The sequence below is a fragment of the Rhinolophus ferrumequinum genome, chromosome 6 (assembly GCF_004115265.2).
Source record: "Rhinolophus ferrumequinum isolate MPI-CBG mRhiFer1 chromosome 6, mRhiFer1_v1.p, whole genome shotgun sequence".
In the NCBI taxonomy this organism is placed as follows: domain Eukaryota; kingdom Metazoa; phylum Chordata; class Mammalia; order Chiroptera; family Rhinolophidae; genus Rhinolophus; species Rhinolophus ferrumequinum.
In genome coordinates this window covers 22,884,729-22,909,254 of record NC_046289.1, presented here as the reverse complement: position 1 = coordinate 22,909,254, position 24,526 = coordinate 22,884,729, and the positions used below count along the sequence as shown (strand labels likewise).

The 24,526-nt window shown below is 42.0% G+C and overlaps 1 protein-coding gene across 10 annotated transcripts in view; it reads left to right on the top strand.

Annotated features, from left to right (window-relative positions):
• The window catches only part of TTLL5 (tubulin tyrosine ligase like 5), a 240,282-nt gene that overhangs the window by 203,187 nt on the left and 12,569 nt on the right, over positions 1-24,526 (top strand). For 6 of the 10 annotated variants that reach the window (XM_033107454.1, XM_033107463.1, XM_033107453.1 and 3 more), the window contains 2 exons: positions 1,902-1,984; positions 5,918-6,040. The exons of 1 other annotated variant lie outside the window; for it this stretch is intronic. In XM_033107454.1, the coding sequence (XP_032963345.1) occupies positions 1,902-1,984; positions 5,918-6,039 (205 nt within the window). In that variant the 3' untranslated portion in view covers position 6,040. Of the gene's footprint in view, positions 1-1,901; positions 1,985-5,917; positions 6,041-24,526 lie in introns of those variants that run through there. 3 more of the 10 variants (XM_033107456.1, XM_033107457.1, XM_033107455.1) reach the window with 2 other exon arrangements.

The window sequence follows — 24,526 nt, the reverse complement described above, 5'->3', positions numbered from 1 at the left end:
GAAAAGCCCTTTGCTCCTTTCTCTCCTCTGCCTCTACGGCATCTTCAAAATGAAAGTGGATGGAGGGGCATTGGCACCAAACTGCAGCTTGGCGGGGTTGGAGGTGGGGAGGTGTACAAGACAGTACGATCCTTACATCACTCAAGGGGCTCGTCTCCATCACTGGTGTGGGGACTCCCTGGGTTCCTGAGGCTCTGCCAGACTCTCCAAGTGGTCCTCATACCATCTTTCTCTTTACCCGCTGTCCACTGTTTTCCTGACTTCTCTGGTGATACGAATAACCTGGGCACTATAAAAAGTCTACAGTCTCAGGCCCTCTTCCAGACCCACTGAATCCAAATTTCCAGCCAAAGGGCCTGGAAAAGTGTATGATTAACAAGTTATCAAACACTGCTTGGCTACCCCCTTACCTTGCTGGTCTTTAAAGGTTCCTAGGACATTCTAAACCCCTTTCTGCCTCAGGATCATTGTATATGCTGTTTCTTCTCCGTGAAAAGCTCTTCCTGTTCCCTACTCTTAGCTAACGCCTATTTCTCATAACTTCATGACAGCTGCAATCAGATTTCCATGTAAGACCATCCTCACCATCTAAATCAGGTTCCCCTGTTTTGTTCTTTCAGAACACCTTCTACTTTTTCTCTTTAGCATTTATCACACAGTTTGTATCTTATGTGTTTGTTTAATGTCTGCCTCAGTATACTTAGCACAGGGAATACTCAATATTTTTTTGCATAAAGGAATGAATAAATGGAAAAATAGTGCTGGGAGAGAGGTACTAAGGTTGGATTGGATGCTGCTCAACAAACAAAGCACTGAGCCTTTTTACACGTCAACTAAAATCAAGGGAGATAGACCCAATGAGTCAGTATGGGGGCAATGGGTCAGATTATTTCAAAAAATATTTATTAAATACCTAATGTGTGCAAAATGCAATATTAGGAGCTCTGGATACAACTGTGAATAAGACTGATACAATCTCTTTCTTTTTGGAGCTTGCATTCTAGCAAGGATGACAGATGTGATGCAACCAGTTATACGGTTTCATAATTATAATTTTGATAAATGCAATGAAAAGATGACACAGGTATAAGAGCCTGTAATGGAGACTGGCATGGTCTGTAGGGCATCAAGCTAGTCACAGAATTTCTAAGGTGTGGCTGGGGAACCTGTGCCCAAAGAATCCAGTATACTCTATCCTATCTCTTGTCAGAGTTGGCATGAGAAGTCCCTCTATGGAATGGTTTCTGAACCTCAGCACCATGGACATCTTGGGCTGGGGAATTCTTTGTTTGGGGGCACTTCTCCTAGTGCACTCTAGGAGATGTTTAGTACCGTTCCTGGCCTCTCCCCGCTAGATGCCTGTAGACCCCACAGTTGTAGCAGCCACAAATGTCTCAACATTGCCAAATGTCCTTTGTGGAGGGGTGCGGTGGAGAGCGGGGAGGCAAAACCTGTATCTCCTCCCTCCCCCAGCTGAGAATCACTGCTCGACAGGAAACTTGGTTTTTAAAAAATGTCTCTCTCACATTTTATCCAAGTCAATAGCAGGAACTTAATTTATTCATTCAATAAACAAGCGTTATTGAGTGCTTACTAGGGGCAGGCACTGGTCCTGACCTGGAGAGAGAGCAGTGAGCAAAGCCTGTGCTTTCCTGCAGCTACATTCCAGTGGGGAGAGAGGGACAATATGCTTTAAAATGTGTCACATTTCCGAAGACGGGGATAATAGGTTGGCCATACAAGTCCTCTCTAAAGAGATGACGTTTGAACAAAGTCTTGACATAAACAAGGGAATGAGCCACAGGACATGAAAGCAAGAGCAGGAAGCAGAGCCATCGGAGGGCCTGGACTTGACACCTGGCCTTCTGTTTGCACATCTAACCACGCTCCTTGTATTTCAGAGGGTCCTCCCCGGGAGGGCAGCTGAACGGACTCCAGAGCGGCCTTAACTCGGCAGCATTTGTGCCCATCCTCAGCTCCGCAGGTTAGTGGGCACTGCCGCTTTCCGGAGGGCGGGACAGCAGGGAGGATGCTGGGCTTGGCGCGTGCTCTCTTCTGCCTCTGAAGAGAGCTCCGCTTCAGAGGATGGAGCACCCAGGCTTTTGATGATGCAGTGGCACATGGGTGTTTTTGTTACATTCGTCTTTAAAATCACATTGACGGTTCAGGATTGAACGGTTTTCTGGATAGCTTGGGATAGATGAAATTCTCAGTCTGGTGGAATCCTTTCAGATTGGCAACGTTTAGTAAAAAATGCCTGTATTTGACCTACGTTTGACTGTAGACGAGTATGTAGTATTCCCACATGCAGTATCTCTCCCTGATCTTCACAACCACCCTGTGAGCTGGATCTCCTTGTCCCCGCTCACACGAGGGTATTGAGGCTCAGAAAGTTCCGGGGCCTGTGGGAGATGATACATGGTGCAGAGCTCTGGTCTTTGATCTGAGTCCCGTCATGCTAATATCATGGCATATTGCCAGGTAGTTGGGAGGGCCTAATACATCTCAATGTCGGAATTTACATATAAGTCAGGCACTATTGGTCCAGGGAGAGTTTTCTTTGAGTAATAATTTATAAAATTACACTAATTAGTAACCAGAAAACTGAAAGAAAATCACTTGGATTCAATTCAACAAGTATTTAGTATTGGTCACCTGCTGTGGTGAAAGCTGCATGCTGGGAGCTGAGGTACATGCAGGGTGAACAAGACAGTCCCTGGGCGAGAGGTGGTGAGCAGGTGGGGAAAGACCGGGTGCTGGGGACGTGGAAGAACACAGACGACCCTGGTGAGCATTTGCGATGCTTCGGGCACAGTTCTGGTTCTGAATGCTGTGCCTGGAATAACTCACTTGTTCACAAAACAGGCACGTGGTGCAGGAACGCTTCCTCATTTTACCACAGAAGAAAGAAAGGCAGAGACAGGTTATGAAACGTGACTAAGACCTCGCAACCGGTAAATGATGGGGCCAAGCAACCTAGTGCAGGCTCTTTAGGGGTTGGGAGGGCTTCCTAGAGGAAGAGACAGCTAAAGCTGAGGTGTGAATATGAACAAGTCATCCAGGAGAGGTCAGGCATGGAATGGAAGGAGTCCTGGAAAGAGGGAACAATCTGTGCAAAGGCTGGGGAGGTGAAAACGTGCTGTGTTCTGGAAGCCCTCGTGTGTCATGTGGCATGAGCAGGGAGTGACAAGAGAACAGGCAGGGAGCAGGACCAGTGTATGAGCTGTGTAGGGAGCTTGGTCCTGAGAGCAGGAGGGAGCCATCAGGGAGTGTGTGCAGGAGCAGGCACGTGGGTGGGTTGACGTAATACCTTAAAACGATGACAAGATCTCTGAGAAGCCTGGTTTCTTTGCCTGTGTCATGGGGATAATTACATATATCTCATGGGCTTACTATGAAGATTAAATGAAGCAATATATAGAGAAAGTTCTGTAACTATGCCCAGGTCAGGTAATAATACAATGAGAGTATAAAGATTTGTTCTGCACTTAAAATCTTAGAACCGGAATTCAAGAAATATTTGATGGGTATCTACTTGCTCTCCTCCCCCGTACCCCCGCCCCCCCCCCCAAAAAAGAGAATTGCTAGAACATGATAGTTATTTTTAAGGAAATAAAATTTCTACCTGGAACTTGTATGGACTGAGAAATGGGTGGATAAGAGAATCATGGTCTGGTTGGAAGGTTTCTGTTTAGATAAAGCTGTTAGGGCCCCTTTGGCTCTTCAGATTTGCTGAAGCTGGAGAGGTTACAAAGCCTAGAAGATCCAGGAAACTGGCCTATTCATTTGCATGTCTAATTGATAAATGTAAGTACTGAATTGAATTCTTTGCATCCACTCTGGCTGAGGAAGTTGGAAATTTGAGGGGCCAGGTGGATCATACTTTCAGCATCTTGATCATGAATTAATATTTACTGACGGTTGAAGTTACTTAGAAGATTTTGTAGCAGTTGTACTGAATTTGGTATCAGCATAAAACGACAGAGCAAAGAAAAGAAAGTTGTACTTCCCCCTGAATTCTAATGCCTACCTTTCTCCTTGCTTCTACTTAAGATGAGCGCATTATTCTTGTCACCTTGTTTAGGTAGCCTGCTTTTTGTCACCAAATGACTCTTGGCCTTTCAAGTCCCTTGAATTTATTTCTGTTCTGTGACTTTCCTGGGGTTCCTGATCCTTAGAGAAACACTGATGTAACGGATAGAAGAGGTCCAGGCATTTTCCATACTTGCCAATAAATATTATACCTTAGCAGTAGAATAGTTGCAACTAACCCTGTCAGTCATTTATACTGCTAGTAAATAACTACCTGGCACTTCAGTGTTTCAGCTACAAATCGTGTGTTTCTCTGTAGGCTGCCTAGACTTAAAGAAGTTATTCTGAGGGTTCAGAAGGGTGTCCTATAAAAGGGAGGTTAGGTTGTTATTAAAAACATTTTTCTTTAAATCCACAAGAGGGGAGAACGACCCCCATCTTAAGTCAAAAAGTTTACACATCTCTCTCAGAGTTGGGAAGTCTGTGCCTATACAGGAGTCGTTAAACTGACTGTGAAATTTAGCCCCTGTCTCGTCCAGATAACTTAGTTGGTTAAACATGGTATTATTAGGTCCATGAATATAACAAAGGTCTGTTCCCTGGTCCCTGGACACTTCCCCAAGTCTGGCCAACCAGGCCATAAAGCTGTGTGACTGCTCTCAGGCAGGCTGAATGAGATGGGGGTTCATCTCAGCACTGTTGGAAAAAACTTAGTCCTTTTGCACCGATGGTCGTGTGATGACATTATTTTTATTATGAACATTAAATGAGGTAGGGCATGTGAAAGCTCCTAGCAGAGTGCCTGCAATGCTCCATGAATGGTACTTTTCCTTGACCATCGGGCTATATATTCTGAATTTGCTATGGAAGAGGAGGTGTAGAGTCAGCAGATTCGGAAATTTGAGAAGGAAGCTGGAGGGCCTTTGGTTCAAAGCCAAAGCCAGTGGCCTTCCTTCTGTAGAACCAAGGCGTTCTTAAGTTGTGAAGTGGTGATGGTGGAACTAAAATAGCAGAGAGCAACAGATTAGATAACTGACATTTCTCTCATGCTGACTTCATAGTGTAATCTACCATTATTGTGGGGTCTGAAGTCACACCAGCTGCCCTCATCGTTGCCCCTAATTTTCTGCCTAAGCCTCTCCTGTCTTGGAGCCCAAACTCTACCCAACACCCCCACGCATACCCCCCTCCTTTTTTTTTTTTTTTAGCTCTAGTCTGTAATTGGTGGAAGAGACCTTACCACCTTTTTAAAACCAATGATGGGTTTCATTTACAAGAAGCAAGAAGCAATGTCCTCGTTAAATGTTTGTTATTTTGGGCCCTGCTGAAATGCACTTGAGCTTTGTGCATTTCACATGGGGATGTGGCAGCAGCACATCAGTGTGAGACAAGAGAAAGGAACTTCTTTTAATATAAAGTAAGCGCAGTGGAGCTTAAACCCTAAGGATCTAGAATCACTTTGACTTCCAAGTGAAATTATTTGCCTGGCAGCTCTTCGCAGAATGACCTATTTTCACCATCAGAGTCCTATTTTTTTCACCATGCATTCTATAGTTGTCGGATATCCTGGGCGGATCTCTGGAGTGTAATAGATTAAAAATAAGAATAAAGTTCTTGAGATGCTCGCCCTAGTGTCTTGTACTTTTTATTGCTCCCTGAAAGTTCTCCGAGAGCCAGAAAGATGAGAATTTAGGTTGCTTACCCACTCTCACGCTGTTAGAAAGCAGAAGTAGAGCACTGATTTGGTGTTTGTCAGGAAGTGAGGTGGCCGCATCTGGGAGAACAATAATGCCCCTAAAACCGAGTTTTAGATTCAACCTCTTGTCCTTTCAGCCAAGATCAAATAAAGTGTTAAGTAGGGATTTTTTTTTTTTACATTTTTCAGGATCTTTGGAAGCTCCCCAAGTTATTTTCGCCAGATCCAAACCCTTGCCCACACTATCTGGAGCCCCTGCTACAGTTATAGGACAGAAAAAATCAAAGTGGGTGAAGTCAGGGCCAATTTAAGGTAACAGTAAAAATAAGACCATATATTTTTTTTATTATAACTTGCTGACTTTATGCCACAGCAAGAGACTCAGTAGCTCTCAAGAGAAGTGATAGTTTTTCAAAATTACAAGGAAATTGGTATTTTATAAAACCAAAGCTCAGATGGACTCGCCAAAACTGCGAGTCCAAGTGAAGCTACAGCTCTCTTGCTTCTGTGATAGCTTACCAGTAGGTGGCGTTGTAGCAGTAATAAATTTCCTTAACTATTGCAGAGGCTTTTGTTTGCTATGACGACATCAAGACCAATCAAAGACAGACACTAAAGCCATAATTGAGTTATCACAGGTAAAGTGTAACAGAATAAACTGGAACACATAACATTTGAAGGTCAAATTGTAGTAACTTCTAAATAGAATGAATATTTATTAGTAAAGACGGCTTTTAGACTAGAGGTAAACTGCACTTTCAGATAATGGGAGACAGAGAAGGAACAAATCTTTTTTGTTGTTGTGGAGGTTGATTAATTATGCTTTTTTTGTTATTGTTATTTAACATAAACATATGCCATAATTGGCAGCAAAACAAACTATAAACCCCATACTACCACCCACCTACAAAAGCTTCTACATTGAAAGATTGGCCTGACTTGATCTTTTGAGGCTCTATCCACACTTCACCGGCACTGCCCTCAGTATTTTGTTCCCAGCTGTGGCCTTCAAAACTTTCCAGAAAATTCTGACACGGCAAGGTTTTGATGACTCCTTTCCTCTTTGCTCTACCCTACACACTAAAGCATTAATGGCACACCTGCTATGAGCTTAATACTCTTCTTACCTCTAGGGGAATATTTATAAACTTATTTGAGAAGCATTATTCATCAAAATACCCCAGGAGAGCAAGGGAGGGAGGAAAATTATTTACCCACCACAGGATTCATTTACATTGGATCAGAAAGCTTCAAGTATCTTTACCCAGCCCATCTAAACTCTTTCCAAAAATGAATAAGAAGCGAGAAGGGAACACCAAATCAATGGTGTGCTCCTCTACCAAAATGCAGAGGAACTAAGAACAACCAGAGTCCTATTGGTGATACTTAGCCACTGGTCCTTTAATTCTAATACTAAGCAGCTTATTCAATGATGAACAACTAGTAAAATATAGAAAACTAAAGTAAGAAGGTCAATATTTCCTTCAGGAGACTGGCAGCCAGAAGAATGAATGTGACATCAAGCTCCAAACCAAACTGAGAGCCTGCCAAGAAGTACTAATGTCCATTCGTTTCCAGGACTGTGAGACTTGGACCTGCCACAGTTATAATATCACTTTCCTTGAACCTATTTCATTAGTATCCCTTACAGTCCACCCGGAACATTACATGGCAAAATGGGATCATCAGCAGAGAAGCCTTGGGAAAGAGCCCATCTCTCAACACTCAAATCTCTGTTGCAAACACAGCCCCACTGAGCCTGAGCCGTATATAAGCTAAGCGACGGGTGATGCTGGACTTTGTAATTAGCTGAGGGAGTGAGACCACATGCCAAGTGCATATGTACTCAGAAGACAGTGGGTCAGAGGGCCTCAGAAGTCCAGCCTCCACGGCACAGCATAACTGCTGGGAGGCTCCAGAGGCAGGCCCACCGGCCTGGCAGATGGCAGTAGCTGCCTCTCGTGGAGCAGGGGAATTAGGTCGTTTACAAAGTGAGAAGGCAGAGCCCCAGAGTCCAGCACGTGGGTGCATGCTTTCTTCCTGCTTGGGCAGAGATCCCTTCAACCACCGTTACAAATGAATGTCATCACCAGCTGAAACAAGTCCTAACCCTCTTCATCTATGGGTTTAGGGAGGCAGTCAGTTAGATTAGAGGATTCGAAGTGTGTTTGCATAGCATGTTAAGTAAGACTGAGGAAACATTAGTTGTCCTTATCAAAGAATGGCGGGAGTTGTGCTGAAGGATACCGGGGGCTAAAGCCTATCTGAGACCCCTAATGAGCTGCCCCTGGCAAGTGTCACTTTTAAATACATACATTATTCTATGTCCTCTTAGATTCTATACTGTCTATTTGTCATCTGTTCATCACAGGGCCAATTATATTTTCTTGATGCTTTGGCATTTGGGAGCCTTATAGACCAGGGAGAGACTGCCCCTCCCAGGGCTAATTAATCCCTGAAGGCAATAACAACTCTCCCAGGAGCGTGCCTTTCATATGCAAACCAACCAGTCCCATCCCCAACCACCTCCTTATCTAACTCAAGGGAGATCCAAAATTACCTTTGCCTTAAATTTCTCAGGGCCAGGTACCAGGCAACTATAGGCCTATAGAGCCCAAAGCCCTCCAGAATGGCTCAAACTATCCATTTACCTTGCGCTGCCTTTCCCAAGGAAACCCTAAATAAGGCTCTGGCCTAGACTTTCCTCTTGCTCCTGGCTTCTGTCTCCTGACCACACTGGTGTTTACCCCTGTGACCCTATGTGGCATGCAGTGCCCCCTCTCTGGGACCTGTGAGTAAAATCAACTTCTTCCTACCAAGCCTCATTCTCATCTCCTGTGGCTGCACCGACTTTACCATACCACACCCAACATGTACATTCTCAGAACAAACATCCATGAGAACAATACCTTTAATTTGCAGTACAAGGAACCAGGAAAAAATCTGAATCAATTAGGTTTGTATCACCCAGTTCTAAGCAGCTGGTCGTAGTGCTTCCTTCATTATAGGCTGGATCACACAAGTGATGTTTTAACAGTGTGTGTTTTGCTAGCCTCAACCTGGCTGCAGCCACACAAGAAGGATGTGGATCCCTCTACATGGCAAAATCACCTGGCTGCCAGCCATTGAAATTTCATGCTTTCCTGTCCTGAGGCCTCTTTCATTTAGTAACCATTTCTACATTCAAAAATGAAACTCCAAGCATAGCTGCAGAACCTGGTTGAAAGTGGGGCAGGAAACAACCTGGCTTTCAGTTTGGGGAGAAGTAGGGGAGTAATTCCAAGAACCCACCCAAAAAGGTGGTTCATGTGCCTTAAAGAAAACCAGGGAACTCTCTTTCTGAACTGGATGAAGAAATGGACTACTGAGAAAGATAACATCTGAAAAACTGATATTGTCTCTTGCTGAGCTGGCAAAGTCCCAAGAGAGGAGTGATGATTCTTCAATTGTTAACAATTACTACTTTGTTATAAAGAGACAAGGGAAGTGCTGTGGCCCCTTTCTCAAATTACATTTCTATTACAGAAGCGCACACACCTCCTGGAAAAAATTCCTGGCACCTAGATTGTTAGTGTTGTACCTACCACTGCATCTTGTAGCAGATTTGTGCTGTCCTGTGTCATATCCATTCGCTTTGGGTGGGAAAAGATGCTGTTTATTCATGTAGTCCTGAACTGGGCAAGTAACCAGCATAACATTGCCTTACTCTGTGAGTCTGTACTTATCACTAGTTTTCAATCTGTACTCTGTGGTTATTCATCCCATGAACCCACACATTTTGCTGCTAGTTTCAATGAGATGCTTGTTATAGGCACATACCTTTGCTCTGCCATCCTTATATCCTCAGGACATAATTGCTCCGAAAAGTTCTAAAGAACGAAAACGACATGCTAAGCCATGCCTGTCTTTGGAAAAAGTGAGTTTTGCACATGGAAATATTTACAACTTCACTTGCCTGATCTGTAGAATTTGAAGTGGGCCCCAAAGAGTGTAGGTGTGTAACTGCAGCGTGTGGAGAAAGATGTATATTGCCTTGTTGGCATGATTGGCTTTGGTATTCTTTATTCTTTCAAATTATGATTATGAAGAAAAAGACTCAGATTCTTTTAAGTCCTCAGAATGAAGAACCTCACTAGTAAAACAGTAGCCTCTTATAATTCTTTGTTCTCATCTTTCAAACATGCAGCTATTTTTTCCATTTAGGGCTTCCATAGAGAGGAGGGAGCCCTCTTCTCTTGAAACCTAAATCCAGGTTAACTGTTATCTGACACCAAAGACAAACCGTTTGAATGTGTGGGATGTCCCTTTAGCTACATCAATAAAACACAGCATCTAGCTCCAGTATAAAATGGGGATGTAATTTGAAAAGCCTACCTGGTGGTAAGATGGTGAAGGTTAAAAAAAGAAAAAAAAAAGCTGCTTAGGAGTTGCTATGCTAGTGTTATTTGTTTGTTTGTTTGTTTGTTTGTTGTTACTAGGTAGAGGGATCACTCGTTTTTAAATCTGTTGGACTTAAAAGTGACTTTGAGTTTCTTTTTCCTTTTCCATTCCCTTTTAATTTACTCCCTAGGGAAATTAAGGCAGGTGACAAGCCCAAATGAAAATATTTTGAAATTCAACAAAAGCTTTTTTTAACTTAATGGCTACGCTGCACAATTTGTTAGATAATGAATAGGTCACAGTTATTAGTTAGATATTGGAATACGGAATTTTAAAAACTGCAACTCTGTTTGAGAAATATGACTCCTCGGAGACCTCCTATTTTATATTTTTTCATCCTTTCTACTATTCTCCAAAATAAATCACCATCGTGCATGTGCACATGCATATATTTACCCTCCTCTTTTTATGCCAAGAATCTTGAGTTCTCCGAAACAGCCTCTGTTACCAAGAAGAGAGACACCCTCAGTTTGGTTCCGTTAAGGAAAGTTACTGTACATAAACACAGGGAAGAAACAGTCTCCAGAAGCAGACCTCACGAAAACTTGTGCCCTGCCTTAGGCTAATTAGGTGCTCTGGTGGCCAAACAGCAAGTGTTATTTGTCCTGTCTTACGGCCAGGTCATCTGTGGTCCCCTCAGCAGCTGGCATCCATTGTTCTCCAGGTGAACAATTCTGCCATACTCGTGACCACACCTCTCTGTGTGTGATTATTTCTCTCTCCACTTTTTGCATTCAGAATCAGAATATGTTAGTCATTCATCCAGCAAATTGCCACTGGTGTGCTGAGCTAATGGGTAGCGGCTGCTGCCTTCCAGACACGCCAGTGGCTACTAGTGTAGCCTAATTGTGTGACACAAAACTGCCAACTTACGCATTTCTGGTAATTTTCCTCGGGTAGGATTGTCGCTAAGCAGGTACAGCATACTTTTCATCTCTAGCATAAAGTCTTAAAATATATAACCACGTGCAATAAAATAGAAAGGGAAAATCGGAGCCGAAAAACAAGATATTTCAGATTTTTCAAATATAAGGCCAAATAAAATTACTGTAATTGAGTTTAAATTTGGTTCTGAATCTCCTAACAAAAAGGACAAAGAGGGAAGCATGATAAACCAGAGTGTCTAGTTCTTATTTTCAAAAAGGAAGAACTACTCTAGAGGGAAATGAAGCTTTTTTCTAGCTCTGATTCCGAAAGAAGTACGTATGTAGAGGACACTGAATAAGTAACAGTGCCCTCAACAAGGTAGTATAGCAGTGTGTTTCACAGCCCTGCTTCTTGGTGTGATGTACATGAAGGCAGAACATTCCAGAGGACGTCAGTGAAGACCGTTTTGTGAGGGACAAAACGAATGTAGTCTAAGTGTGTTTGTGGTCCAGTATAATCCAGGGTAAGGTATTGGTGACTGAGAAGACTGGATGGGTTGCATGTGTGTCAGTCAGTCCTAAGTATAAGTTCTCTTAGTGACTGTACGACCAGCCCTGGATCCCAGGCCCACTTCTCCCTAGCAACAAAGGAATCTGGAGAGATGGGCCTTTGGCCGGGCACATTGCCTCCCCATGCAGAGTGAGGGACAAGGGGAGGATGGATGTTGAGAAACAACCCTTTCTGTCCCAATACGTTTTGTTTCCAGAGTCTCTTCCCCTATTGGATGGAGTCCATCATCTTTCCGCAGCCCCTCTCACCAGCTTCCTGACTGCTGCAAATAGAAGTGCCATTCCTTGACCCTAGTCTGCTCCAGACCTAGCTCTTAACACATGGGGGTGGGATACCAGTTAGCTGGAGAATTCAGGAAAAGATGAGAGTCTCCAAGTTCCTGGAAGAAAGGTCATCATAAGTGAGGACGGTGGACACAAATGAGCCATAGGGGGTAAAAAAAAAAAAAACCCTGTAGATGTGTTTATTAACTAAAAGATAAATTTGCTGTACGTATAATATAAATGTATGATATATCACATTCATTTACATGAATTATTTGCTATTTGCTCCTGATTATCCTGTAGCAGAATGATTATGTATAGTCAAATTATCCAGATTAACTATTGTAAGTTTAATTTTATTACAATACTAAATTCTGTTCACGTTTGTTATCTTCCTAAGATTTTGCTCATAGTGTAGGTGCTTCAAAAACTGTGAGAGGTTATTAATGATCCCTGTTTCACTTAAAGAAAAGCTTCCTTGTATTCAGGTCTTTGCTAAGATTCTCCAAAAAGAATAGAGCTGGAACCTGGTAGTAATGAGTCAGAGAATTTTAAACAGGATTTGAAACTAACAATGAACGCAAAGCTAAAGTAATCAAGACAGTGTAGTGGCATAGGATAAGTCCATGGAATAGGATTGGGAGTCCAAAAATAAATCCATACGTTTATGGCCAATTGCTTTTCAACAAAGGTGCCAAGACTATTCAGTGAGGACAGAATAATCTTTTCAACTTGTGATCAAAGAGATTGGTGGTGCTGGAACAATTGGTTATCCACATGCAAAAGAATGAAGTTGGGCACCCTTACCTCACACTGGACACAAAAATTAACTGAAAACTGATAAAACGTCTAAACGTAAGAGCTAAAACTATAAAATTCCTAGAAGGGAATATAGTAAATCTTCATGTCCTTGGATTGGGCAACGATTTCCTAGTTATGACACCAAAAACAACAAAAATTAAGTAGGATGGAGTTCATCAAAATTTTTTAAATTATGTGCTTCAAAAGGCACCATCAAGAAAGTGAAAAAGACAGCCTATAGAGTGGAAAAAAATATTTGCAAATCGTATCTATCTGGCAAGGGACTTATATCCAGAACATGCATAGATCTCTTATAGCTCAACATTAAAACGATAGAAAACCCAATTTATAAATGAGCAAAGGGTTTGAATAGCTATTTCTCCAAAGAAGATACAAAAATGGGCAGTGAGTACCTGAAAAGACACGTCATCAGGCATTAGCGAAATGCTAAAGACCACAATGAGATGCCACTTAACACCCACTAGATGGCTGTAATCGAAAGACAGGTAATAACAGGTGTTGGTGAGGCTATAGAGAAATTGGAACTCAAGTGCACTGCTGGTGAGAATGTGGAATGATGCAACTGATTTGGAAAAAGAGTTTGGTGGTTTTTAAACAGTTAAACATAGTTACCATATGACCCAGCAATTATACTCCTAAATATATATCTAGGAAAAATGAAAGCATATGTCTACATAAAAGTTGTACATGAATTTTCATAGCAGCATTACTCAATAGCCAAAATATGGAAACGGCCTAACTCTCTATCAGATAATGAATAGATCAACAAAATATGATATATACATACAGTGGAATATAATTCAGCCAAAAATAAGAGTGAAGTATCGATACTTATTAAAACATGGATGAACCTTGAAAATGGAATGCTGAGTAAAGCCAGTCACAAAAGACCGCATATTGTATGATTCTATTTATGTGAATTGCCCAGAAGAGGCAAATCCGTACAGAAAGTAGGTTAGTGTTGCCCAGAGCCGGGGTGAGAGGAGGGGGAATGAGGAGTGACTGCTGCTAGGCATAGGGTTTCTTTTTGTGGTAATGGAAATGTTCTAAAACTAGATTGTGGTGAGGGTTATAGAACCCTGCGAATACACTAAAGAGCACTGATAATAAAATGGGTGAATTTTATTAGTATGTGAAATATGTCTTAAACCTTCCAAAGTTAATGGTTGATATCTTGAAAAGAAAATAAAAAGAAAAAGCCTCAATGTAAGCAGTCAAATTGTATTTACTTCTTAGATAGCCAGATTCTTTAGTGAGTATTTATTTAGTGCCTGCTGTTCATTAATTCAGCAAACACCTGACCGCCTCCTTTATGCTAGGTGTGCTGTGAGGTCCTCCGCGGGGATGCCTGGGCCTGGCTTTGCCTTTAATTTAGCCTTTTACACTTCCAAGTAATGTGGTGTGCCCGAAGGGCAGCAGCTGTCCCTGGGCCGGCCGGCCTCGCTGCTTTTGTCCCCTTTAGAAAGGTGCCGGGCTCCAGGGGATTTCTGTCACTTTAGTCAGCCCCATGCAAGGAGGATCTTGACTATAGTTTCAGAGCCGTAAGCTTCCCCTCGTGCTCCAAATCCAAGGCAGAGCAGCTGAGAATGGGGCTCACTGCACCACCAAGTGCTTCTCTCTCATTGTTAATCCCTTTAATTCTGCCGTCCACGGGCACCCCTCCCTTCACACTGCCCTGTTGCCCACTTGTGATGTGACTGAACAAGTGGTTTGGGCTTGGAGAGGTCATTCTCAGAGACACCTGAAATGACCCAGTCCCTGGCTTGCCATGGTGTCCTTGATGTTCATTACCATGGGGTCAGCAGAGATCTTCTCTGGGCTAATCACACTTTGCAGTCAGGCCTGGCCTGCAAAGAAGGTAACTGCTACTGACTCCCCCTGAGGTCCTGGCCTAGCTGCCAGGGTCGTTAGGGAGAGCCGTATTTCGTTGCCAAGTGCAGACAGTGAGAAACCTCCAGTCCTTTCTGGCTCTTACAGGAGAGTTCATGCTCTGACACTTGAGTTATTAAATCACTTTAAAGCATAGCACAGCTGGCTTTGTGATGATTATATATATTACACAGTGTATTTCTGCTTCGCTTTGTCATTACCTGGGCTAGATGTTATAGATTATTTCAAAATTCATCTGCCTCTTAAACCCTGGATTTTAGGCACCCCCCCAAAAAAAAGTGAGTCACTTTTCAGTCTTCAGGTACTCTTTTCTCAGAGCCCTACAGTTAACTAATTCTAATTTCTCCTTCTCCCCAGATTGATGAATTTATCATTGTCCTAAGGGTTCATTACATGTACAAAACAACTTCCTAATGGCATAAGGAGGGAGAGATCCAGCTGCGTCTTGGGGGTAAGAGTGGTGTCAGGCCGAAAGCTGCCATTCTGTGGTGCGTGCCTCTCCAGCCAGTATTCTCATGCTCCCGCTGCCTGCAGAGCATAAGGAAAGCCTCTTCCCCCCTCGTTGTGGTAGGAAGGGGAGTAGCAGGAAATGGAGTCTGCCCCGGTCATGGGATTTTTGAAAGAAACAAAGCAAGATCTGACGAAGAGCAGGTTAATCCTGCTATTTCATTTCCCTTTCAGAAAGGGTGGGGGCAGGATTGTGATATGAAGTATTTGGTTTCACATCTGTTCCAGGAATGATCCTCGGCATAAATCCATTTTTCTTTTAAGCATCCTAAAGCATCCCAGGGAGCTTCTCCTGTGCACCCCCCCACCCCCACAGTTGATTTCATGGCCATAGAGCAGCTGACAGACTCCCAGAAAGATCATCTTGTCATTGCTACAGAAGAAGGGAATCTCTACGTCTCGGAAGTCGGGAACTCTGTGGGTCAGTGGTATCAGTTTTGTGCTCTGCTCTCCATGAAAGAGTCAGAGAAAAAATCAGTAGTGTCCCAGCAGTGTGGTCTAATGAAAGGGGGACCTGATTTAAACCTCAGAGGAACTAGCTCTCGTCTCAGCTTTGCCTTGATTTGTATGATCTTCGGCAAGTCACCAAACTCCTTTGGGCTCAGAGCCCTCATCTGTAAAATTAGGGCAATGTTTCCCAAAAATGTGTTCTGCAAAATACAAGTCTTCACAGCCAAATAAGTTTGAGAAATGCGGTTTACTCTACGAGTATGCAATTTCTAAAAGAGTCATATGTTAGTATGTTAAAGGCTCTGAGGAGTCTTTCAGTAAAGAAACTTGTTTTTAACCCAGCATTGCTCAAATTTATCCGACGTGGGACTGTTTTCCCAGTAATACTGATTAATGTCTTGACACTGAGCAATGAAGCTCTACTCCAAAATGCTCTGAATCTATAGAATCTGTAATGCCATGTTTACCAGTCTCAAGGTAAAATATCTTTAAACTTTCAAATCTCATTCATGGGGAAAAAAGAATAATTTTATATGTGGTGACTTCTAGTTTTAAAAACTGAACATAAGAGCCAGAGTAATTATTCAGACCAACACAGGCTTATAACTAGAGTTTTGAAAGAGTTTTCTGGACCTTCTGTTTTCTGCTTCCACCTTTCAGATGTTTAGCATTCTCATGTAGCCTTTGGGGGTGTGGTAGGAATTTTCTATGAATAATTAATTATAATTCATATAACAGGACACTGTTAGGTGCACGCAGGAGTAACAAACTAAATCAATCATGAGATCCCTAAACTTAATTCAGAAAGTGAACACATAAATATAATTTCAGATTTTAGAGTGAAGAAAAGAATGATTGCAGATTCATATTTTGAGAAATGTTAGTATAGATCATTCATTAAATATCTACCGAGAAGGTGCAGAGAACAAGGAATGCCAGGCAGCAATGTAAATACATCATCAATCAGAAAATTCACAGGACAACTGGATCAGGGGTCAGTCAGGAGATACATGAGGGGAAGACTGTGAAAATAGGATCCGGCCAAGACAGTATGCTTTTAGTACCTCGACAAAATAGCAATTCACCTGGTATAAATATTGAAGCTAAAAATAAGTCCTGACTGAGATCAACCTTAGCCAGACCTCCGAACATCTCTAAAAGTATGGCTAATAATAAATCTTGTAAGGAATAAATCAGGATGGTTTACGTAATCACTCAGTTGAGAGAAATATCATCCCCCTAGTACAAGTGTCAGTCTTGAATAATACTGAGGTTTTGGTAATATTGGCTTTCCCCCTTCTCACCTGTCCGGCGGCTCCTCCTTAGTCCCTTTTATGAAGCTCTTTATCCTTTGCTTACTTGTGAATTTTTATTTTCTAGAATCCTGTCTTTGGTTCTCTCCCATTGTTTCAAGTGACATCCATATTTGGCAGTTCCAAACCTGTGCCCCCGGCCAGCGCTGTCACACATGGCTTCACAGATTGGCTGTGCCCTGCACAATTCTGGAGTTACCGTATACATAAAACACGGACACAGCAGCCCTTCTCCAGCCCGGACCTTGTCTCTGGATCTGTATATCCCAGCCACCTCTAGACCTCTCTCCTGAATGCCACAGTCACTTCAAACCCAACACATCCCAAACTGAATTCATCGTCCTCTGAAGCCCATCCTTCTGTGGCCCTTCCCTGTCACCTCCATCAAAGGGGAGCTAGAGACCTAAGAATCATTCTAGCTACTCCCCTCACCCCACATATCTAGTTGGTTATCGATTATTATACTTCTCCCTTTAAATACCTCTCAGACCTTATGTCCAGTCTCATTTATTTCCACTGCCTTAATTCAGACACCTCACTTTTTGTTTGAATTACTATAGGGTTTTCCATACCTCTTCGCCTCAGTCTCATTTGCTTTTTTCCTTTATGCTGATCTTGAAGTGATCTTTTAAAAACAATTGTAATTATGGTGCTTCCCCACTAGAAAGTCTTCAAAATCTCCTTTTCAAGTGGAAACACCTACATTGGGTAACCATAACCCTTCATGGTCTGCTCTCTTCTTCTCTCCCCATATTTTCTCCCCTCCCCCAACATCCCTTTAAAGTCCAGTCATTCTAAACGGCCTGCTACACTATCTCAAACTTCCATGCCATTGCACAAGGTGTTTCCTCTTCATAGAAATTTTATCTCACCTTGGCTCACTCCTGCCCGTGCTTTCCATTCCCAGATCTTATCATCTCTTCCAAAATCTTTCACTGACCAAAGTACCCACTTCCATCTCTTACCATCAACTTCTGACGGCACCCTTTGCCTTCCTCTGTAATAGAATTGGTTAAAATATGTTATTTTATTTTACTTGGTGGTCTGTAGATTGTGAACTCCCAGAAGGATTAGGAATTATGTTATTCACCTCTATATCACCAGGGCTTTTCATAGTGCTGGGCATACAGTAGCTGTTCAGCAAGTGAAGTGGGTTAAGAGAGCAATACCTATTGCTATTATAAGATTTAACATAAGCCAAATAAGTCTCTGGACAGTGTTAGGATCAACTAACTACGCAAATTTCATATCCCATAAATTAAGGGTATTTTAATAACTATTTCTATATTTCTGTCTGTCTCTTGAACTCTTAAGAGGAAACAGAGAAAACTCCATGCCATTTTTGCAATCAGCTTTTTTTTAGTGTTCAGCGGCTATGTTTTTTTCATTCACCCAGAAACCTATATAGGGGAAAAAACAGGCATATAATAGAGAACCTATCTTTCATTAGCTAAAGGTGTTAAATCCACACTATTCTTGACTGTTAAGAAGATAAGATTTAAATACAAATCTTCTAGAATTGACTCCGTAGCACACGAGGGATTGATGAATAGACTGTTTTCAGAAGGTAGTTGTTTGCTTCCCTCTACTTTTCATTCATCCCAACACAGTCCTCATTGGAAAAACAAAATAAAAGCACCAGTTAACTGAAATTTTCATTATTTTGTAAAAATGTTTTTCCTCATAGCTTTAAGGAAGAAAAATATAAATAGCAAATATATAAGATGACATTATCCAGTAGGAAAAATCCTGGACTTGGGTTCTATGTACCATACCTACCTGCCGTTGGTAACTGGGAGATCTTCAACAAGTTAATGAACTTCTCTGGGCTCGGTTTTCTCATCTGTGAAATGGAAATACGTTCATTTAGAAATACTTTTTGAAGGCCTGCTATGTGTCAGGTGCTTTGCTTGGCACCTGAATTAAAAGAGCTGTTCTGTCTTCTTCATTCATGGGGTTGCCATGAACACTGGTTGAGATATTGCCTGGGAAAATGTCGTTGTTGTTGTTGTTGTTTTTAATTATCAAGTGACTCCAAAGAACCCTCTCAGTCATCAGTCATCAAAGACTTCATTATTTTTGGCAGAAAAGTATACTGGTTCATTTGCAGCAAGGTTTGAAACAAAGAAAAATTTGGCCTTACCCCCAATTAACAAAAACTTTAAGTAGCCACAGAATTCTTTGCCCAAGCATTCCAGTTAATACAGGTTTTTCTTTGTTGTATGTGAGGTTATTGGTTCATTGTCTATTGCTGCATAACAAATTTTACCCCAAAACTTGTGACTGAAAACAACAAACATTTATTATCTCACAGTTTCTGTGGGTCAGGCGTCCTAGCTTAGCTGGGTGCCTCTGGTACAAAGCCTTGCATGAGGTTGTAGTCAAGCTGTCAGCCCAGAACTATGATCTCATCTCAAGGCGCAACTGGGAGATCTGCTTCCAAGTTCACTCACTTGGTTGTTGACAGACAGCTTTCCACTTGGGCCTCTCCAAAGGGCTGCTGTATGGACTGAAATGTATGCCTCCCCATTCATGTGTTGAAGTCTTAACCCCTAGCACCTCAGAAGGTGACTGTATGTGGAGAGCGGGCCTTTCAAGAGGCGATTAAGTTCAAAAGAAGCTGGTAGGGCAGGCCCTCATCCAATCTGACTGGTGTCCTTGTAAGAAGAAGAAATTCACAGACACTAGGGATGTACTCACACAGAGGAAAGACCTGTGAGGAGGTGACCATCTGCAAGCCAGGGAGAGGCCTCAGAAGGAACCACACCTGCCAGCACCTTGATTTTACACATCTAGCCTCCTGAACTGTGAGAAAATACGTTTCTGTTGTTTAGCCACCCAGTAGTAAGTTGTAATGGCAGCGCTAGCAAACTGCTACGGCCGCCTCACAACATGTTAGCCGCTTCCTCTGGGCACGCAATCCGTGAGAGAGTGAGAGGGCACCCAAGGCAGAAGCCACGGTCTTTTTGTGACTTAATCTTGGAAGTGATATCCCATAACGTTTGCCGTGTTCTCTTTGTTAGAAGTGAGTCAGTAAATGCAGTCCATGCTCAAGGGGAGGAGATTACATAAGGGCCTGGATATCGGGAGGCGGGAATCACAGAAAGCCATCTTAAAGGCTGCCTACCATACTGGTTTAGCTTTGTTTTTAATACAGTAAAAAGAAAAAGTTAGAGATGTACACATTGGCAATTTAGACATGATAAAGTAGATTCAACCTCATCAAATACGTGGGTACTGTGACTGATATAATCTATAGGCCATATTGTCGTTCTGTGAGCTGAGATTGTTCTGATCTGGAAAATACAAAATTTTGACATTTAGGACAAGATTTTCTGGGCCTGAAGAAGAGCATTTTATGGACTAGATTGAAGAGAAACAGTACAATGAATTTACAACAGTACTATTAAGTCTATGTCTAATATAGGGATTCTCAGCCACGGTTGCTACCAAGAGGGGCCTTGTGAAATAGAGGAAGGGAGTAAAAAAAAAGAAAAAAGCATCGTCAAACTATAAGATAATTTTATGAATGGAAAATAAGAAATTATAGCTTTCATAAAACGAACTATAAAAAGTAAAACTGAACAGTCTTCTCGGCTGATGGAGCATAGGTCATAAAAGGTTGAGAAACTGCTCTAATCATTCTTTTATTGTTAATAGACAAAAAGAGAGCTACGAGAGAGTAGCTTAGACATGGGTTTACAGTGAGCCATAATACCCAGTGAGATAGTACATTCTAGAAAATCCAGTGAAGAGGAATGAAAACAATTAATGGGTTGTATGGATTAGTTTGGAAGATAAATATAAAGTAACAGACATATTCAGGAGCCTTTTGAGAACTAATAGGATGGACTTTATGAGAGAAGGATGAGTGATGGTCGAACCCAAGCTTGAGTTCAAAGGATCCAGAGGACATATGTTTTGTGGTAATAGTGAGCTGACATCTGATTCCTCAGTAAGAACGCTGAGTTTCCAATAGCTTTAGCCTCTAAAATAAGTAGCATTGTCGATTTGATTGTCTCATGTTTGTCTAACCACGAGAGTCCATGGGGCAAAGATGTCATTATTCCCAACCTTCTTTTCACCAACAGCTCTCTTTGTGGTCTCTTAAATGATGCTAAGATGAAGTTAAACTCTCCCTTTATCTTTCAGGTCACTCTAAGAGCAATCACTTGTAACAACATCTCCAAATATTGGCTCCAGTAATTTGGCTCCTGCTCCATTGGGTGGACCTCTTTTGGGTGACCCTTTGTTTTAAGAGAGGAAGGAGCTGTTTCCTGTTATCTCTTGGTTGCACGACAACAAGATGACAGACTGACTCTAGGTCTAGGGTCCATTTCAGTTTTCCTTACAAAAAGCTGTGGAACTAGAGAGTGCGATGGTGGGGGGATCTCCCAGGATGTCCCACACTGAAAAGGTATCTTGGAATTTGAGTAATATTTCTATGGATTACTTAACGAGTCCTCCTGTCATAGATATTTAGGTTGGTATGGAACAATTTCTGAGACATATTGTTAAAAAAAATATACCAAAAAAAACCCCACCCCACTGTATCTTATGTTCCCATTTGTATAAAAAAGGGAGAAGGAATATGTTTGTATGTGCATAGACTGTTCTGAGAAGGACACACACACACACACACACACACACACACACACATGCACCCGTGTAATGAGTCTGGGGTAGAAAGTACACTTTTAACTCTATACCCTGTGTATTGTTTGATTTTTTTTTTTTAATTTGTGCCTGGATTACTTAAAAAAAAAAACACAGAGAAACCGTGTTTAAAGAAGACCTTGAAGAAATGAAATTTAAGTTACTCTATGAAACCTTTAAACTCTTGTTCTATTCTCCCTACATGGTTATTTGAGTTTTCCAGTTCTCTCTCCTTTTTGTCATTGTAGTTTGAAAAATCATGACGGTAATAGCTGCTATCTGTTGAGCAACTGCTATATTCCAGGTGGATTTTTTTCATTTAATAATTGCGACTCACACGAGGACTGTTTCTCACTCACTCATTTCTTAGCTGAGACTTATGTATTCCTTCCTCTGGTAGTTTTCAGAAAATAGGGGACATAGTTCCAAGATTAATTTTCTACGAAATGCCTGACTACCCCTTTGCTTCAGCCAAGGTCAGGGTGGTCTTTCTCCTGAGGTGTACATTGGGTCACTTGTGCCGTTGGGGTTTTTTCCCTCTGTGTTTTCTTTCTCTGGGCTCATTATTTTATTCATTTTCAGTACTTCAGCATTCACTTTCATTCTAATGATTCTGGCATCTGAGTCTCCACTGGTGGTATCCAGAATACATTTAGTTGCAGTAACAAATCCCAATTCAGACACTTAAGAAAAAGGATGTATCTGTTGACTCACATGACGAGAGAATTAGGATAGATAAGAACTAAGTGTGGTCAGATATTTCTCTCCATCCCTCTGTGCCGTATGTTCTTTTCCTCCATCTTTCCTCATCTCTTTTCATTTCTCCTCACAGCTTCATTAACCTCCCTCTTTCCTTCTTTATATGGTTTCTTCCGTGTAGCAAGGTGAGATGGAGGGGTATAGCTTGAGCAGCTCCAGCCTTATTCTTTCCAGTTTAATGACCACAGAGTAAGAGTGTTTGTCTTTCTATGTTAGTATATGTAAATCCCAAGGAAGAGTTGTGATTGGCTTGGCTTGGATGACATGACCACTTCTTACAGCAATTGCTGTGGCAAAGAGGACAGGGACTTTGGCCAGGTCTAAATCGCCTGCCAACTTTTGTGATCAAGAGGATATGGGACTAACATTTGTAGTCTGGCCATAATCACCAGATTAGAATAGAGCAGGTGGAGAGCAGTTTCCCAAAGGAAATAAAAGGAGCCGAAACCACAAGCACGTGGGAAGGGATGCTAGGCAGACAGAAACAATAGATTCCCCCTACTTCCCACCCTTAGCTTCTTAGCATCTATGCAAATTAAATAAGACAGTGCATGCAGTAACTATTTCATATAGTGCCAGGAGCAGAATAATGATAGATGAATATCTGCCACTATTAATATTTCTTTTTAATTGTGGCAAAATACACATAACACAAAATTTACCATTTTAACTATTTTTAAGTGTACAGTTCAGTGGATTAAGTATATTCACATTTTTGTGGCACCATCACCACCATCCATCTCTAGAACTTTTTTTTTTATCTTGCAAAAATGAAACTGTACCCAATCAGCACTAACTCCCCTTCCTCCACCTCATGGCAACCACCATTTTCCTTTCTGTCTCTATGAATTGTACTAGTCTAGATACCGCATATAATTCGAGTCATACAGTATTTTTTTGTGTGACTGGCTATTTCACTTAGCATAATGTCTTCAGGGTTCATCCACGTTGTGGCATGGGTCAGGGTTTCCTTCCTGTAAGGCTGAATAATACTCCATTGTATGTATAGACCACATTTTGTTTATCCATTCATCTGTGATGGATACTTGAGTTGCTTCCACCTTTTGACTATGGTGAATAATGCTGCTGTGAACATGGGTGTACAAATATTTGTTCAAGTCTGCTTTCAGTTCTGGGTATATACCAAGAAGTAGAATTGCTGAATTGTACAGTAATTCCATTTTTAGCTTTTTGAGGAACCTCCATACTGTTTTCCATAGCAGCTATTGTACCAGTTTACATTCCTACCAACAACACACAAGGCTTCGAATTTTCCACATCCTCACCAATACTTACTTTTCTTTTCTTTCTTTTTCGATAGTAGGTATCCCAATGGGTGAGGTGGTTGTTAAGTCTTTCAATTTAACCTTAGGGGCTAAGATAATGCGAGTGCCATTGACAAAATAGGAGCACCCAATGGGATAATACAGTTAATATTTTAAAAGTCAAATTTGATGTGATGGTTGAAAATTAAACTCAGAAAAACTCTTCTCAAAAGCCCGGCAGAAGTCAGAGCCAGATGTAGAGTTTAGCCGCCATCTTCATAGAGCTCCCTGTGAAAGGTGTGACTGGATAAATTCTGAGGGAAAGAATATAAGAAAGAGCAGCGAAGCGCAGAGGAGAGAAAGGAGTCCAAGGAGGCAGTGCGAGAGACACCCGGACTTTTCAGAATCTCAGAGACCCACAGAGGAGGAATCAGGAAGGTGCGGATGATTGATGAGCTCAGATGCTAAGACAGATGAGGTTTTTTTTAATTGCCTGTGAATAAGATTTGGTTAAATGGAATCATTCTCCTATGAATACTACCCCGTAGGGTCCTTTAAAAGTTGGCCCTTACAACAATCCAGGGAAGTACACGAGTTATTCCCACATTATGAGAAAGAAGCTGAAGCTTGGAGAGCTGAGTACCTCTCAGTTTCCCCAGATGATCAATTGGGGGGAAGGCAGAGTAGTTCAGAGGTGCCCACGTCAGAGTCAGCACGAGGAGTTGCCCTCTAGTGCCCAGGCCCCCCGCCATCCCTAACATGTGCCCTCATTCAGTACTGCCTGGCAGCGATACCTCCTGGCCCCTCTCAGCGTCCCGTAAACTACTAAGGAGTTTGCTTGTCTAGACTCTAAAGCAGTGGTTTTAAAACCACTGTGGGCCATGACCTGCCAGGGCCATCAGAGCAATTAGTGGGTCCCAGCCAGGCTCATGAGAGCCGGTGGTGGGTGCCTTTGGTACCTTCATGTTGGTCACTTGAACTTGACTGTGGTGGATG